The 15,304-nt window shown below is 37.3% G+C and overlaps 1 protein-coding gene across 5 annotated transcripts in view; it reads right to left on the reverse strand.

The window, feature by feature from the left end:
- Positions 1 to 15,304, reverse strand: part of RPAP2 (RNA polymerase II associated protein 2) — an 89,810-nt gene that overhangs the window by 69,774 nt on the left and 4,732 nt on the right. For all 5 annotated transcript variants that reach the window (XM_010343856.2, XM_010343857.2, XM_003933305.3 and 2 more), the window contains exons 4-6: positions 14,412 to 14,510; positions 14,137 to 14,202; positions 10,929 to 11,017 (exon numbers count right to left, since the gene is read on the reverse strand). In XM_010343856.2, coding sequence (XP_010342158.1) covers positions 10,929 to 11,017; positions 14,137 to 14,202; positions 14,412 to 14,510 — 254 coding nt within the window. The remainder of the gene's footprint in view (positions 1 to 10,928; positions 11,018 to 14,136; positions 14,203 to 14,411; positions 14,511 to 15,304) is intronic.

Raw genomic sequence — 15,304 nt, forward strand, 5'->3', positions numbered from 1 at the left:
AAACAGTCCTTTGATCATACAGCCCCTCCCCATTTCATCATAAGCCTTCATTAAAGAAGTCTGCCCTCATCATTTTCAACTTCCCTGTCTCCTATTCATTTATCAACTCTCTGTCTTCTGGAATCTGTACTCATTACTCCCCTGAAATGGCTCTCGCTGAGATCACCAATTACTATAAGACTGTTAATTGATATTTTTTAGTTTTTTTTTTTTTTTTTAAGGTAGAGGGAAAATAATCAACATGAAAGGATATCTCAAAGGAGGCAGAATACAAATAAATCATAAAGCAAGGCCCAGGCGAGAAAGTGGAATCAGTAAGACAAAGGAAGATACTTTATCAGCAATGAGGCAGAGAAATGAATGCCTATATGAAGAAAATAATGTTGAAGGAGATTCTGCTGGATGCCCTCAATTGTTTCAGTAAAGTGGGTTAAGCTATCTACTATGATTGGTGGTTGGTTTAAAGTCTAAGAGTAGAAAAGGTCTATCCTATAGTTACTAAAAAAAGAAAAAAAGGTGGGGAAAACATAGTAGAGAATGGGGCCAAAGGAATATGAAGAATGTAGGCTTGGATATCAGACAAACCTGGTTTCAGATCCCAAAACTATATATAAAACTAAGTGTCCATGGGTGAGTCACTATACCACTCTAAGCCTCAGTTCCATCATCCATAAAGTGAGTAACATAATATTTCCCCAGGGATGCTATGGGGACTGAATTAAATGAGATAGCTTATCTAAAGTGCTAATGGGCTTATTTGAGAACTTTCTCCAAAACGTTCAGCAAGCTAAACACAGGAAAAAAGTATGACTGGAGCTTGGGACGGTGAACATGGCAGAAGGTTAAAGGAGAAACAATCTACAATGGTTTCATAGGACACTGTAATTGCTGACTGTAGAGCTCAAGAAAACAAATGTAACAGGGTGTGCCAACTCAGAAGAATAGAGCTAGGCTAGAAATAGGTCAAAATGAGGTCACAAAGCAGACTCAGGAGTGATAGCTGCAGATTGAGATAGAGGTTGTGGTCAGAGACGGGAAGCTCTTACTTCAAGATCTTGGAGACAGAATAGTTCCAAACAAGAATGGCTGAATCAAATAGTAATCAAAATATATAAACATTACTGTGAATTATGAATGCAATTTAAAACAGCTTTATGAAACATCTCCTGCTATACAACTTGTTATTTTTTGAGAATTAAAAGAAAATTCTATCTTTCAAGAAAGCAAGGGAAAAATCAGTATTAACTACCATATGCTAGGTGGATTGTTAAAATTGTGGTAAAATATACACAACATAAAATTTACCATTTAATACATTTTTAAGTATGTAGTTCAGTAGCATGAAGTACATTTACACTGTTGTGCAACTATCACCACCAGGCATTTGCAGCACTATTTCATCTTCCCAAACTGTCTGCTAGGTGGTTTTGGTTCTACACTTTATTTCATTTAATCCTCACACAATTTACAACTCTATTTTTATAGATGAGGAAACCAAAGTTTTGAGAGGTTAAATGACTTCCTAAGATCACATAGTTAACAGGTAGTAAATCTAGGATTCAAATTAGGCCAAGCTCTTTTCATATCCTGTTGCCTCTAATTAGTGTTAGAAAAAGACCCAAAAATGTTGTAAGGACACCACCTTTGCTTAATCCTTTTCACAGGAACTCAATTACTATAAAAACAATTTTCCTCTCCTTTGTGTAATTTTTCTGAGAACTAGACTCAACATTGTTTCTAGATTTTACTATCTTTTTTTTTTTTTTTTTTTGAGATGGAGTCTTGCTGTGTCACCCAGGCTGGAATGCAGTGATACGATCTAGGCTCATTACAGCTTGAGCCTCCCGGGTTCAAGCAATTCCCCTGCCTTAGCCGCCCGAGTAGCTGGGATTTTAGGCATGCACCACCATGCCTAGCTAATTTTTGTAATTTTAGTAAAGATGGGGTTTCACCATGTTAGTCAGGCTGGTCTTGAACTCCTGACCTCCTGATCCACCCGCCTTCCCAAAGAGCTGGGATTACAGGCATGAGCCACCACACCTGGCCAATGTTAACTATTTTAAAGAAACATTACCTACCTTCCCTGATCCCCAATGTATAAAGAATGGCACCTGACACTGAAATAAACTAGCCTGGAGTTTACTGAGGCACTAGATGAAAAATTCAATATGAAATTCCACTTTGTTTTTGCTTTGTGCTGTTTCAGAAAGAATGAAGCACCAAGTTACATTGCTCGTTATTTTCTATCCTTTCTTAGATGAAATTCAAATTCTTCTTGTTTGAAAAGTGCCATTTCTCTTCCAGTTAAGTATTTTCTATTCTCTTCCCACAATTTTTGTTGTCCTAGAGATAGTTCTGAAAGCTCAATTTAAAAAACAAAAATATGTAACCATCCTAGTTAAAGAATGCTTTTAAGCTGTTTCTTCATAAACATTTTCATTTTATTTTCACTAAGGTATAAATTAGATGGCTGGTTTTCATTTTAGCAAAATAAATCTAAAACTAGAAATAACTTATGCCAAAGAATTTAGTGGATATGCGTACATATTTATACGGATGTGCATATGTATCACTTGGAATATATATGTTATATATACAACAAATGAAGCAGCAGGCTACAACTCCCCTATGGTGAGAACTTTTCAAATATATTTTGAGACATGTTAAACCCTGTTTTAAAAAGTTTTTATTCTGTATACCAAGCAACAGAAGTGGCTGTTCAGGAAGAGGTTATAGTTGTTCTGCAGAGGTTTTTGGCTTCCGCACCTCTGAGATTCTACTGTTTACTGCCAAGAAGCAATGTGTGAAATCCCCTACTCTGGACCAGATGATGGCGCTTTTAGCTCTGTCAGCATTAACCATTCACCCCAATTTTATTTTTAAAATAATAATTTGATTTTCAACATTTGTCCTTCTTTCTTAAAGATTTTAGGTTACAATTCAAGAGACTTCCCACCTTCAAAGATTTGTCAGAGCCTACGTTTAGCCAAATAGGATTTATAACTGCAACTATACAATTACCTATATGACCACACTGTCTAAGAGCATCAAAACTCTATGTGGTCTGTTTCTGGCCACCAAGTGGGTGAAAAATTTGTAACTCACAAGATGAGAAGCATCATAGTGCGTCACGACCCAGACCATTCTAGGTCAATGTCTCAAACAGGGTATCAGGAGACATTTTGTGAGAACGACTGTTACTCTTCATGACATTACAGATATACTCCAGATATTTTTTCATACCTAAACATCAGGAACTAGAAAACCTACAAGGCCCTTTCTGACTCCAAAACCTTGATAAAAGTATGGAGGTGGAATTTACGAATTTGTCTCAATCTTAAATTTATTGAAACATCTGTACCAATGAGGTAGTGAGCTCACTGTGATAAAGATATTACTCTTATAAATTTTAAGGGATACTACTAGGTTTTGATATTATAAAATCTGGTAAATAAATTTATATAAGCATACCTTGTTTAACTTTGCTTTCCTGTATTGTGCTCTGCAGATACTACATTTTTTTACAAACTGAATGTTTGCAGTAACTGTGTCTGCCAGTCTATCAGCATGATTTTTCCAACAAAATGTGTTCTCTGTGTTACAGTTTGGTAATTCTTCTCTTTCAAACTTCTTCATTATTATTATCTGTTGTAGTACTATGTGGTAATTTTTTATATTACTGGTGTAATTGTTTTGGGATATCATGAACCAAGCCCACATAAGATGTCAAACTTAGCCGGGCGCGGTGGCTCAAGCCTGTAATCCCAGCACTTTGGGAGGCTGAGGCGGGTGGATCACGAGGTCAAGAGATCGAGACCATCCTGGCCAACACGGTGAAACCCCGTCTCTACTAAAAATACAAAAAATTAGCTGGGCATGGTGGTGCGTGCCTGTAATCCCAGCTACTCAGGAGGCTGAGGCAGGAGAATTGCCTGAACCCAGGAGGCGGAGGTTGCGGTGAGCCGAGATCGCGCCATTGTATTCCAGCCTGGGTAACAAGAGCGAAACTCCGTCTCAAAAAAAAAAAAAAAAAAAAAAAAAGTCAAACTTAACTGATAAATGTGTGTGTTCTGACTGATCCACCAACCAGCTATTCACCCATCTCTCTCCCTCTTCTAGGCCTCCCTATTCCCTGAGACACAACACTATTGAAATTAGGCCAATTAGTAACTTTACAGTGGAAGACTCTGAAATTGAATACTGCTTTTCCTTTATTATTATTATTATTATTATTTGAGACTGCAACATGACAAGACCTCTCTCTCTCTGAAAAGCTAAATTTCTTTTTTTTATTTTTTTTTATAGAGTCTTGCTCTGTCACTTCACCCAGGCTGGAGTGCAGTGGCATGATCTCGATTCACTGCAACCTTTGCCTCCCAGATTCAAGCAATTCTCACACCCCAACCTTCCAAGTAGCTGCGATTACAGGCGTGAACAATCATGCCTGGCTAATTTTTTAATTTTTAGTAGAGATGGGGTTTTACCATGCTGGCCAAGCTGGTCTTAAACCCCTGACCTCAGATGATCCACTCACCTTGGCCTTCCAAAATGCTGGGATTATAGGTGTAAGCCACCGCACCTGGCTTTTTTTTTTTTTTTTTTTTAATTTATTGAGATGGAGTCTCACTCTGTTGCCCAGACTGGAGTGCAGTGGCCCCATCTTGGCTCCTGAATTCAAGTGATTCTCTGCCTTAGCCTCCTGAGTTTAAGTGATTCTCCTGGCTCAGCCTCCTAAGTAGTTGGGATTACAGGCATGTGCCAAGAGTTAGGACCTTGCTCTGGATTAGGCTTTTGCTTAAGGGAATGTAATAGCTGGTTTAACCTATCCAGACCACTGAAACTTTCTCTATACCACCAATAAGGCTGTTTTGCTTTTTCTTGTGTATTCACTGGACTAGCATTTTAAATTTCCTTTAAGAACTTTTCTTTTGCATTCACGACTTGCTAACTGGCAAAATAGGCCTATTTTTTGGCCAATCTCAGCTTTTGACAAGCCTTCCTCATTGAGCTTAATCATTTCTAGCTTTTGATTTAAAGTGAGAGATGTGTGACTGTTCTTTTACTTGAACACTCAGAGGCCATTGTAAGGGTTTTCTTGTTGCTGTTTTTGGTTTTTTTTTTTTTGCATTTAACATCTGTGCAACTGAAATGGATCTTATAAGAATATCAGATCACAGCCAGGCGCAGAGCTTTATGCTGGTAATCCCAGCACTTTGGGAGGCCGAGGTTGGCAGATTACTTGAGGTCAGGAGTTTGAGACCAGCCTGGACAACATAGTGAAACCCCATCTCTACTAAAAATACAAAAATTAGCTGGGTGTGGTTGCATGTGCCTGTGGTCCCAGCTACTCGGAAGGCTGTGACACAAGAATCGCTTGAACCTGGGAGGTAGAGGCTGCAGTGAGTTGAGATCAAGCCACTGAACTGGGGAGGCGGAGGGTGCAGTGAGCCGAGATGCGCCACTGCACTCCTGCCTGGGTGACAGAGTGAGACTCTGAAAAAATAAAAAGTAAAAAGAGCATTTGGGATTCATGGGAGGAAGTCAAAATATCAACATTAGCAGAATACTGAAGAAGTTGATTCTAACTCCAATGGATGACTTTGAGGGGTTCAAGACTTCAGTAGAGGTAGTCACTATGGATATGGTGGAAATAGCAAGATAAGAATTAGAGGTGGAGCCTGAAGATGTAACTGAATTGCGTTAATCTCATAATCCAACTTGAATAGATATGAGGTTGATTCTTATGGATAGGAAAAGAAAGTGGTTTCTTAAGATAGAATCTACTCCTGATGAAGATGCTGTCAACATCATTGAAATGGTAATACAAGATTTAGAATATTCCATAAACTTAGTTGAGAAGACTGACTTCAATTTCTTTTTTTTTTTTTTTTGAGACAGGCAGGGTCTTGCTCTGTTGCCAAAGCTGGAGTGCAGTTGTGTGATCTAACTCACTGCAACCATGAACTCCTATGCTCGAGTTATCTCCTGGTCTCAGCATCCCAAGCAGCTGCAAGGACTATAGTTGTGTGCCACTACACCTGGCTAATTTTCTATTATTTAAACTTTTTGTAGAGATGGGTCTTGCTCTATTGCCCAGGCTTGGTCTCATATGTCTTGCTTCAAGTGATCCTCCTGCCTCGCCCCCTCAAACAATGTTGGGATTACAGGCATGAGTCACCGCTCCTGGCCTGACTCCAATTTTGAAAGATGTTCTACTGTGGGTAAAACGCTATCGAACAGCATCTAATGCTACAGAGAAATCTTTAGTGAAAGGAAGTCGATCAGTGCAGCAAATTTCATTGTTGTCTTATTTCAATAAATTGCCACAGCCACACCAACCTTAGGACACCACCACCCTGATAAATTAGCAGCCATCGACATCAAAACAGAACCCTTCACCAGCAAAAAGATAAATTTTGGCTGAAGGCTCAGATGATCGGTAGCATTTTTAAGCAATATTTTACAATTAAGGTATGTACATTATTTTTTACAGATATAATGCTACTGCACATTTAAAAGACTACAGTATAGTGGAAACATAACTTTTGCATACACTGGGAAACAAACAAAAAATCCACAATTGTTTTAGTATAGTGGTGGTCTGGAACCAAACCTGCAGTATCTCCAAGTACTTACTGGCTTTCACAATAATGTAAGAAAGACCAAATTAGGTAAAATTCAATATTCTGTTTCCAAATCATGTGTAAGGTCATGATATCCTGAATGATGCCACATTCAAATTGTTCAGGACATGCTCTAAAGCATCCCTGTTTTTCTTCGTAATTTAAAAGCTTTGATCTATCCTTTATCAGCCTTCATTTTTACAGACTAAAGAGATCAAATTATTAAAGTTAGGAAATTTATTCAAAATTCTTGAAACAGACCTTTCTACAAGGTAGTATAAAGTTTTCTAGTCTTAAGCTGATGACTTTAATTTTCATAATTTTAATAAATATTTCCTTGTATAGAAAACTTTCTCTATGGTAGCAATGACTAAAGACACAATTGGCTTAGAACTGCATGTCATTAGAACCAAAGGGAACTCAGAAGTTAAATGCAACTTTTTCCTTTTACAAATGAGGAAACTGAGACTTTAGTGTTGAGAAGTGGCTTTCCTACAGTAAAACAACCAAAAACCTGAGCTAAATCAAACAAAACAGTGCTCTTCAAACTGCAGATCAGGACCAATCAATTAAGTAGGCTGCTATCAGCATTTTAAAAAAGCAGCAGAGTAGAAAGTATCAGAGGCATTTCATGTAGAAAGGATACTGTTTCACAGAACTTTTTAGTTATATGCATATATGAGATCGTAATGTAAAATGCAGTTATTATAGTGGTCAGAAGTTTAGAAGTCATTGCAATAAAATATCTAATATTTTGAGTGGATTTAACAATTTATTCTTAGTCTCACTCTGTTGCCCAGGCTGGAGTGCAGTGGTGTGATCTCAGCTCACTGCAACCTCCGCCTCCCGGGTTCAAGTGATTGTTCTGATTTAGCCTCCGAAGTATCTGGGGTTACAGGTGTGTACCACCATGCCTGGCTAATTTTTGTATTTTTAGTAGAGATGGGGTTTCGGCATGTTGGCCAGGCTGATCTTGAACTCCTGACCTCAGGTGATCCACCAGCCTTAGCCTCCCAAAGTGCTGGGATTACAGGTGTGAGCCACCATGCCTGGCCATAAAAATTTATTCTCATTTTAAAATTATGATAATTAAAATTACTATTATGATACAATTTATTTATCATGACTCATTGTAAGCTAATAATATCTCTCTGCATTAAATACTACATGCCACTATTTAGAAGCAGCAATTTTTTCCTACCTAAAAGAAGACTGGCTCAGGACACTGCATCCCATACCACATGTGAACAGACTTTCTCTAAACTACCACATTTCTGTAGCATTTAAATGTGCAATAGCTAGACAAGCTTTTTAAAATATCAAATTCTAGAATTCTGATCCTGAGCACAGGTAAAAAGATGTCTCTGGAAAAACAGTGACCTCTAGTGGATTTATTAAGTAGCACGGACATAATCCCTGCCCCTAAGAATTTGGAAATTAAGGTAACACAAATGCATCCAGATATAAAAGATACTGATATGGTTATAAACTGACAAGTGTTATATATAATTAAAGGCTATGGTTAAGCTACACAATGAGGCAAATGCATATATATATTCACTGGTTTCTTCTAATCAAGAGGAATATAATGAATAGAATCCTAGTTTCATACAGACCTATCACTAGTTTAAGAAATACACTTAATGAAGGGGTTGGATTAAATCAAGGACCTCTTTACCTTTTAATTATAATCCTTTCCTCTTTAATTCATTTTGTATGCCAATATCAAATTCTGCTCAAAAACATTTGATGGCTCCCCAGTACTTGAGGGTTTACCACACTCAGCCTGGCCCTTTGTTATCTACTGTTATCTTCTATTGTTTCCCAAAATATACCCTTATTTCAGGTGGGCCAATGTTCAATATCCCAACCCATTCCAACAAGATTATTTTCTCACTTTTGCTTGCAGTTTCTCATTATGCAATATCCTAACCTTGCTAATTCCTATAAAAATCAAAGCAAACTTGTTTAATTCATGCTCTACCATCCAGTGACTGTTAAATTCACATGTTGGATTTTATACTTGTATATGTGTATGTGTGTAGCCTGCCAGGTACTAAGCACTTACTGTTCAATTTGAATGTAAATTAAGTCGATTCATTTAGATTAGAGAAATAAAGGCCCTTTTTTATTTTGAGATGAGTCTCACTGTGTCACTAGGCTGGAGTGTAGTGAGTGGTATGACCTTGGCTCACTGCCACCTCTGACTCCCAGGTTCAAGCGATTGTCCTCCTCAGCTCCGCAAGTAGCTGGGACTAGAGGTGGGTGCCACCACACCCAGCTAATTTTTGTGTTTTTAGTAGAGATGGGGTTTCACCATGTTGGCCAGGATGTTCTCAATTTCTGGACCTTGTGATCTGCCCACCTCAGCCTCCCAAAGTACTGGGATTACAGGTGTTAGCCACTGCGTCTGGCACAAAGGCCATTTTCATTATTTTTTTAAAGTGAGGTAGGGAAGGGTATATAGCTAAGGTAGAATTTCAAGAACTGCAAATATAAAGTAAAAGGGCTCAAGTTTTGGGAAAAAGAGAGTGTTCTGAATACAGGATGGTTAAGATTTCAGGAAAAAGAGGAAGACCTGTTTTACTTCATTTTATTTATTTATTTCATTTTTGAGACAGAGTCTCACTCTGTGGCACAGGCTGGAGTTCAGCAGCACGATTTTGGCTCACTGCAACCTCCATATCCCAGATTCAAGTGATTCTCCTGCCTCAGCCTCCTGAGTAGCTAGAGTACAGGTGCCCGCTACCACACCCAACTAATTTTTATATTTTTAGTAGAGACAGGGTAACACCATATTGGCCAGGATGGTCTCAAACTCCTAAGATCAAGTGATCCACCCACCTTGGCCTCCCAAAGTGTGGGGATTAACGGCATGAGCCATTGCACCAGACTGGAAGACTTGTTTTAAATTAGCTGAAGGAAGTACCAATACCTATGCTTGAAGAAAACAGAGATGGCAGGAAAGGTGGTTTGATAAATGGTTTTGAAGCAGTTGAGGTAGACATGAGGATGGCACAGAGGGTTAAATTAAAGATGTAGAGAATATATCTTTTGAAGCAAAGTTAAGGATAACTTGAGGAAACACTGGTTTCAGTGGGGAATAAAATGTTTCTCTCAGAGGACTGGGAAAGTAATGGGCAGCTCTAATGACAGAAATGTTAAGAAAGGAGAAGGAGAGTAACTCAAAAAGTACTCTTAGATTCCCAGTCATGTTGAACAATGCCATAGTCTTCTATTTTCTCAACAAGAAAGCTGACAGGCTGGTGGTGAAATAATGAACAATTTAGTCTTTGTTATGTTTAACACAATTATCAAAGGCCACACAGTGTTATGTTTTCAATATCCTAAACCACACAGGATTGGATTGGCAGGCAGAGGCGTCTGCCATCACAGGTGCTGTCGTCAGTATTATTGGTGTTATTTGAATTGAAAGTGGTATCATTGCCTCATGCATCAGGAAAGACTTGAAGGTTTTTGGCTCTTTTTTTTTTTGAGGCAGAGCTTCTTAGTTAACTTGCATCTCATTATGCTTAGGTCATTAGTTTATTTAGCATAGTTCCTATCTTACCACAAGTTAACACCGCCTTGTGTTGTTATAATGTATTCTTTCAAACATGAATTTATTTTGGGAATTATCTCATTAAGCCTTTTATTGGAATTTCCAGGCAATACAGTTTAATTACCACAACAATAATTTTTATCTTTATATTATTAATCTATTTCACCCTCAATAATAAAATTTTGTTGACTTTAGCATCTAGTAAATCACTGCAAATATTTAAATCATTTCCCAAGAGGCTAAACTCCAGCATTGCCCATAAACTTTTTACCAAGAAAAGGTTAATTTTTAATTGCCTGTCTTTAAATTGATAAAATACTGTACTAATTTTAATAAAGATTAAATGAATTAGTAACCTGAACTTTCTAACCTTCCTCACAGCAGAGTTCACTTAGATCCCGAGACCCAGCAACTTCTGAAAAAATTTAACATTCTTCCTCTAGGATTTTTTAACAGGATTCACAGACATAACTAGCATCACAGGGCACTGGAGTTAAAGTTCTGATTTTGCAATTAAAGCTAAAACAACAAACAAATAACATTCGTATGTATGCATTTTCTAATTTTAAGTGTAAAATACTTAATAGCTAGCTTAAAATATAACATTTCCCCATAATTTAATTGTATAAAACGGTAACTTTTTACAGAAAACTAGAGCTACTCTCAGCTAATCTCAAAAAGCATAAACAAATTATTAGAATAGAATATATGAACAAATAAGTATACACAATGACTTAAATTACCTCTCTTCTTCTCGAACCCACACTGGAGTTTTGGGAATTTGTGCTTCAAAAAACTTAGATGCTTGATAACAAAAATTGCTGCAAAAAGACTGAAAAGAACATTATAAATTTCATTCTTTTTCTTATTGTGAAACATTACCTACATACTATTGACAGTATAAAACAAAAATGTATAGTTGAAAGAATAAAATGGAAACCTACAAGTCTGCCACCTGAGGTAAGAAATAAGGTACAGAACCTTTGAAGGCTTCCATGTGCCTCTTCCCAACTGCACCACCCTCCACATTCCCCAGAAGTAACCACTATCATACATTTGGTGTTAATCATTCCCTCATTTCCCTTCAGTTTTAGCACCTGTGTACATATCCCTATTAAAAAATATTCAGTTTTGCCTATTTTTAAACTTTTTTTAATGGAATAATATTGTTAAACATTTTTATCTTCTTTCATTCATTTATTAAATTTTATTGTTTTAGAGACAGGGTCTCACTCTGTTGTCCAGGCTTCAGTGCAGTGACACAATCATAGCTCACCGTAGCCTCTATCTCCTGCGCTCAAGCAATCCTCTGGCCTCAGCTTCCTGAGTAGCTGGACTATAGGTGTGCCACCACACCTGGCTATTTTATTTTTTGTAGAGATGGGGGGTCTCGATCTGTTGTCCAGGCTGGTGTTGAATTCCTGGCCTCAAGTGATCTTCCCTCCCTGGGCTTCCAAAGTGCTGGAATTAATAGGTGTGAGCCACCATACCCAGCCACTTCTTTTGTTTAAAATTATGTTTTTAAGATTCATTCAGGTAGACATATCTTACTGATTTTCACTGTGTATTACATTCCATTGTGTTAGTATATTACACTTTACCATTTAAAACTGAGTTGTTTCTAATTTTTTTGCTATCACTACAATGTTATAAACTCTTTTTACAATTAAAATATTTTTAAAATTGTGGTAAAATATACATAATATGAAAATTATCATCGTAACCATTTTTAAGTGTATAGCATAGTGTCACCAGGAGCTAGGCTGAAGTGCAGTGGTGTGATCTTGGCTCACTGCAACCTCCGCCTCCCAGGTTCAAGCAATTCTCTTGCCTTAGCCTCCCGAGTAGGTGGGACTACAGACTTGCACAACCACGCCCAGCTAATTTTTGTATTTTTAGTAGAGACGGGGTTTCACCATGTTGGCCAGGATGCTCTCGATCTCTTGACCTCGTGATCCATGCGCCTTGGTCTCCCAAAGTGCTGGGATTACGGATGTGAGCCACCGTGCCTGGCCTAGAACTCTTTTTATCTTACAGAACTGAAATCCTATACACTAACTTCCCATTCCCACCTTTGCTGATGATCTTTCTACTTTCTGCCTCTATTAATTTGACATCTGTAGGTACCTCGTAAGTGAAAGTATACAGTATTTGTCCTTTTGTGCTGGCTTATTTCACTTAGCATATTATTTTCAAGGTTAATCCACCTGTTAGCATGTGTCAGAATTTCCTTCCTTTTTTAAGGCAAATATTCCATTGTGTGTATATATCACACTGTTTATCCAGCTATGAACATTTTTATACATATATACTGGTGTATATGTATAAGAATTTCTTTAGGGTATATACCAAGGAATAGAAAGGTTTAATTATAGAGAATGTGCAAAGTTGACTTTGCCAGACAAATGCAAACCGTTTCTCAAAAAAGCTGTACCAATTTTCATTCCCACTAGTCGCAAAAAGATTTCCTAATATTGCAATCTTGTGGGGGCTGTGAAAACATAACTCAATGCATTTCTGCTATTTCTCTGATTACTGATAAGATTGAGCATCTTTTCATATGTTTATTAGCCATTCAAGTTCCTTGTGTAAATTTTTCTATTAGTTTGTCGGTCTTTTTCTTATAGATTATATATTCTAGATATGATTCTATGGTCAGTTATATGTGGGAAATAATAACATTCTGATTTGTGGCTTCTCTTTTCATCCTTTTTTTTGAAACTTCTGATGAACAAATGTTTTACATTTTAATATAGAAATATTTATCAGTTTCTCCTATTTGGTCTATAATTTTCCCTCTTATTTTATAAAGTCTCTGTACCCCAAGTTTATATCTTCCCGTATTTTTTTTTTTCTGGAGACAATGTCCCACTCTGAGGCCCAGGCTGAAGCTGACAAACAGTGGCATGATCTTGGCTCACTGCAACCTCGGCTGCCCAGATTCAAGTGATTCACGTGCCTCAGTCTCCTGAGCTGGGACTACAGGTGCATATTACCACATCCGGCTGACTTTTGTACTTTTTGTAGAAACAGGGTTTCGCTATTGCCTAGACTGGCCTCGAACTCCTTGAGCTCAGATAATCTGCCCACCTTCGCCTTCCAAATGCTAGGATTACAGGGATGAGCCACTGCGCTCAGCCTCTCCCATACTGTCTAAAAGAATCTTTTACATTTATGTCTTTAATCCACCTGAAAGTGATCTGTGCATATAGCCTAGGATAGGCATCAATTTTCATTTTTTCCATTTGTACAACTAATTGTGCCAATAAAATTTATTGAAAAATCCATCCTTTCCTTACTGATATATACTCCCACTGACAAATATCAACTGTCTACATATGTGTTTAGTCTGTTACTGACTCTCTGTTCTGTTCCATGATTTATTTGCTTAGATTTGTACCAATATGCACTTTTAACTTTTAAATGTTCAGTCTTATTGAAAGCTTAAGCAAAAAAATTTTTTAATACCTTGACTGAAATTTTTACAAATAAAACCAAACTTTTTTTTTTTTTTTTTTTTGAGACGGAGTTTTGCTCTTGTTACCCAGGCTGGAGTGCAATGGCGCGATCTCGGCTCACTGCAACCTCCGCCTCCTGGGTTCAGGCAATTCTCCTGCCTCAGCCTCCTGAGTAGCTGGGATTACAGGCACGCACCACCATGCCCAGCTAATTTTTTGTATTCTTAGTAGAGACGGGTTTCACCGTGTTGACCAGGATGGTCTCGATCTCTCGACCTCGTGATCCACCCGCCTCGGCCTCCCAAAGTGCTGGGATTACAGGCTTGAGCCACCGCGCCCGGTCTAAAACCAAACTTTTAACATCATTATTTTCTAACCAGTCAGATTTTAAACAATTACTTTTAGAATCCTGTTTAGTTTCATTAAAAATTAATTGCCATTCCTTGTTAGTAAAGAAAAAATGAATTGCCGTAATGAAAGCCTTTAAACTCACCTTTCTTTCAGTAATATCATAGACTTTATTGGTTTTGGTAGAAATTTTATATTTCTGTTTTGGTACCTAAAGAAAAGAAAGTACAACTTACAAAAGAATCCAAGTAATACACACGAACCTTATGTTACAAGATTAAGTCATCTACATATCGTATCATTGGCTAATCCGTGCCATTAGTTCGTGACTTTAGGTTTCATTTCTTGTTCTTACAACAAAGTACTTTGCTAAATGAAAATAATAAAAGCCTATATTTAAAAAGAAAATGAGTTACTTACAATTCCCAGCTTCTTCTGACATAAAGGATAACCACAGAGTTTGACAATAGAACGTTCATCAACGACATCCCTGTAGTGAGCAGGTGTAATAAACTTCCCCTATAATGAAATGAGAGGGTTATTTCTTCCTGGATTAATAGAAAAGTTCATTTATCAGCTCTCTAGGCCTCAGCCATCTTATCTGAAAACACAGGAATCACAATAGTACCCTCCTCATAAGTTAGAGGTTAGAATTAGAGGAGAAAATAAAGCAAAATCACTTAGAGAAGTGCTCAACATATAGTAAGCATTCAAAAAATGTTATTATTTTAAAAATTTCTACCATGGTAGTCTGCATCTTTGTAGGTTATATAGTTAAATAATTCTGAGGCAGGAGGAAGAAATGGTGCTATAGCTATACTAAAGCTAAATGACAACAGTTATCTTTTCTTTTTAAAAAATAAATCACAAAGTAATAAAATGTTACCATTTTTTAAAGCATAATCTTTAAAAAGAAAGTATTTTAAAGGTGTCATTGTGACTCCTGAACACATTTTGTGCAAAATCTTCCTACTCTGAAAAATATGTACAGAGTGGTGCGATGATGGTTATAAGCTAACATCAAATATTTTCCTTTTACATCTTCATGATCAAATAATCTCAATTCTTGTTTCATAACTTTGAGATCTTTTAACAAGTTTTTATGTTTTCACAGGGACTAAAATACTTTTTGAGAGTGATGTAAGTTTTATGTTTCAAATGAAGCATATTTGCCTTTGTCTTTTTTGATGTCATCATAGATTCTGATGCAGTTGGCTGGGTCAATTAAAATATGAACTGTCAGCCAGGTGTGGTAGCTCATGCCTGTAATCCCAGCACTTTGGGGGGCCGAGGCAGGTGAATCACGAGGTCAG

The sequence above is a fragment of the Saimiri boliviensis genome, chromosome 11 (assembly GCF_048565385.1).
Source record: "Saimiri boliviensis isolate mSaiBol1 chromosome 11, mSaiBol1.pri, whole genome shotgun sequence".
Classification (NCBI taxonomy): Eukaryota; Metazoa; Chordata; class Mammalia; order Primates; family Cebidae; genus Saimiri; species Saimiri boliviensis.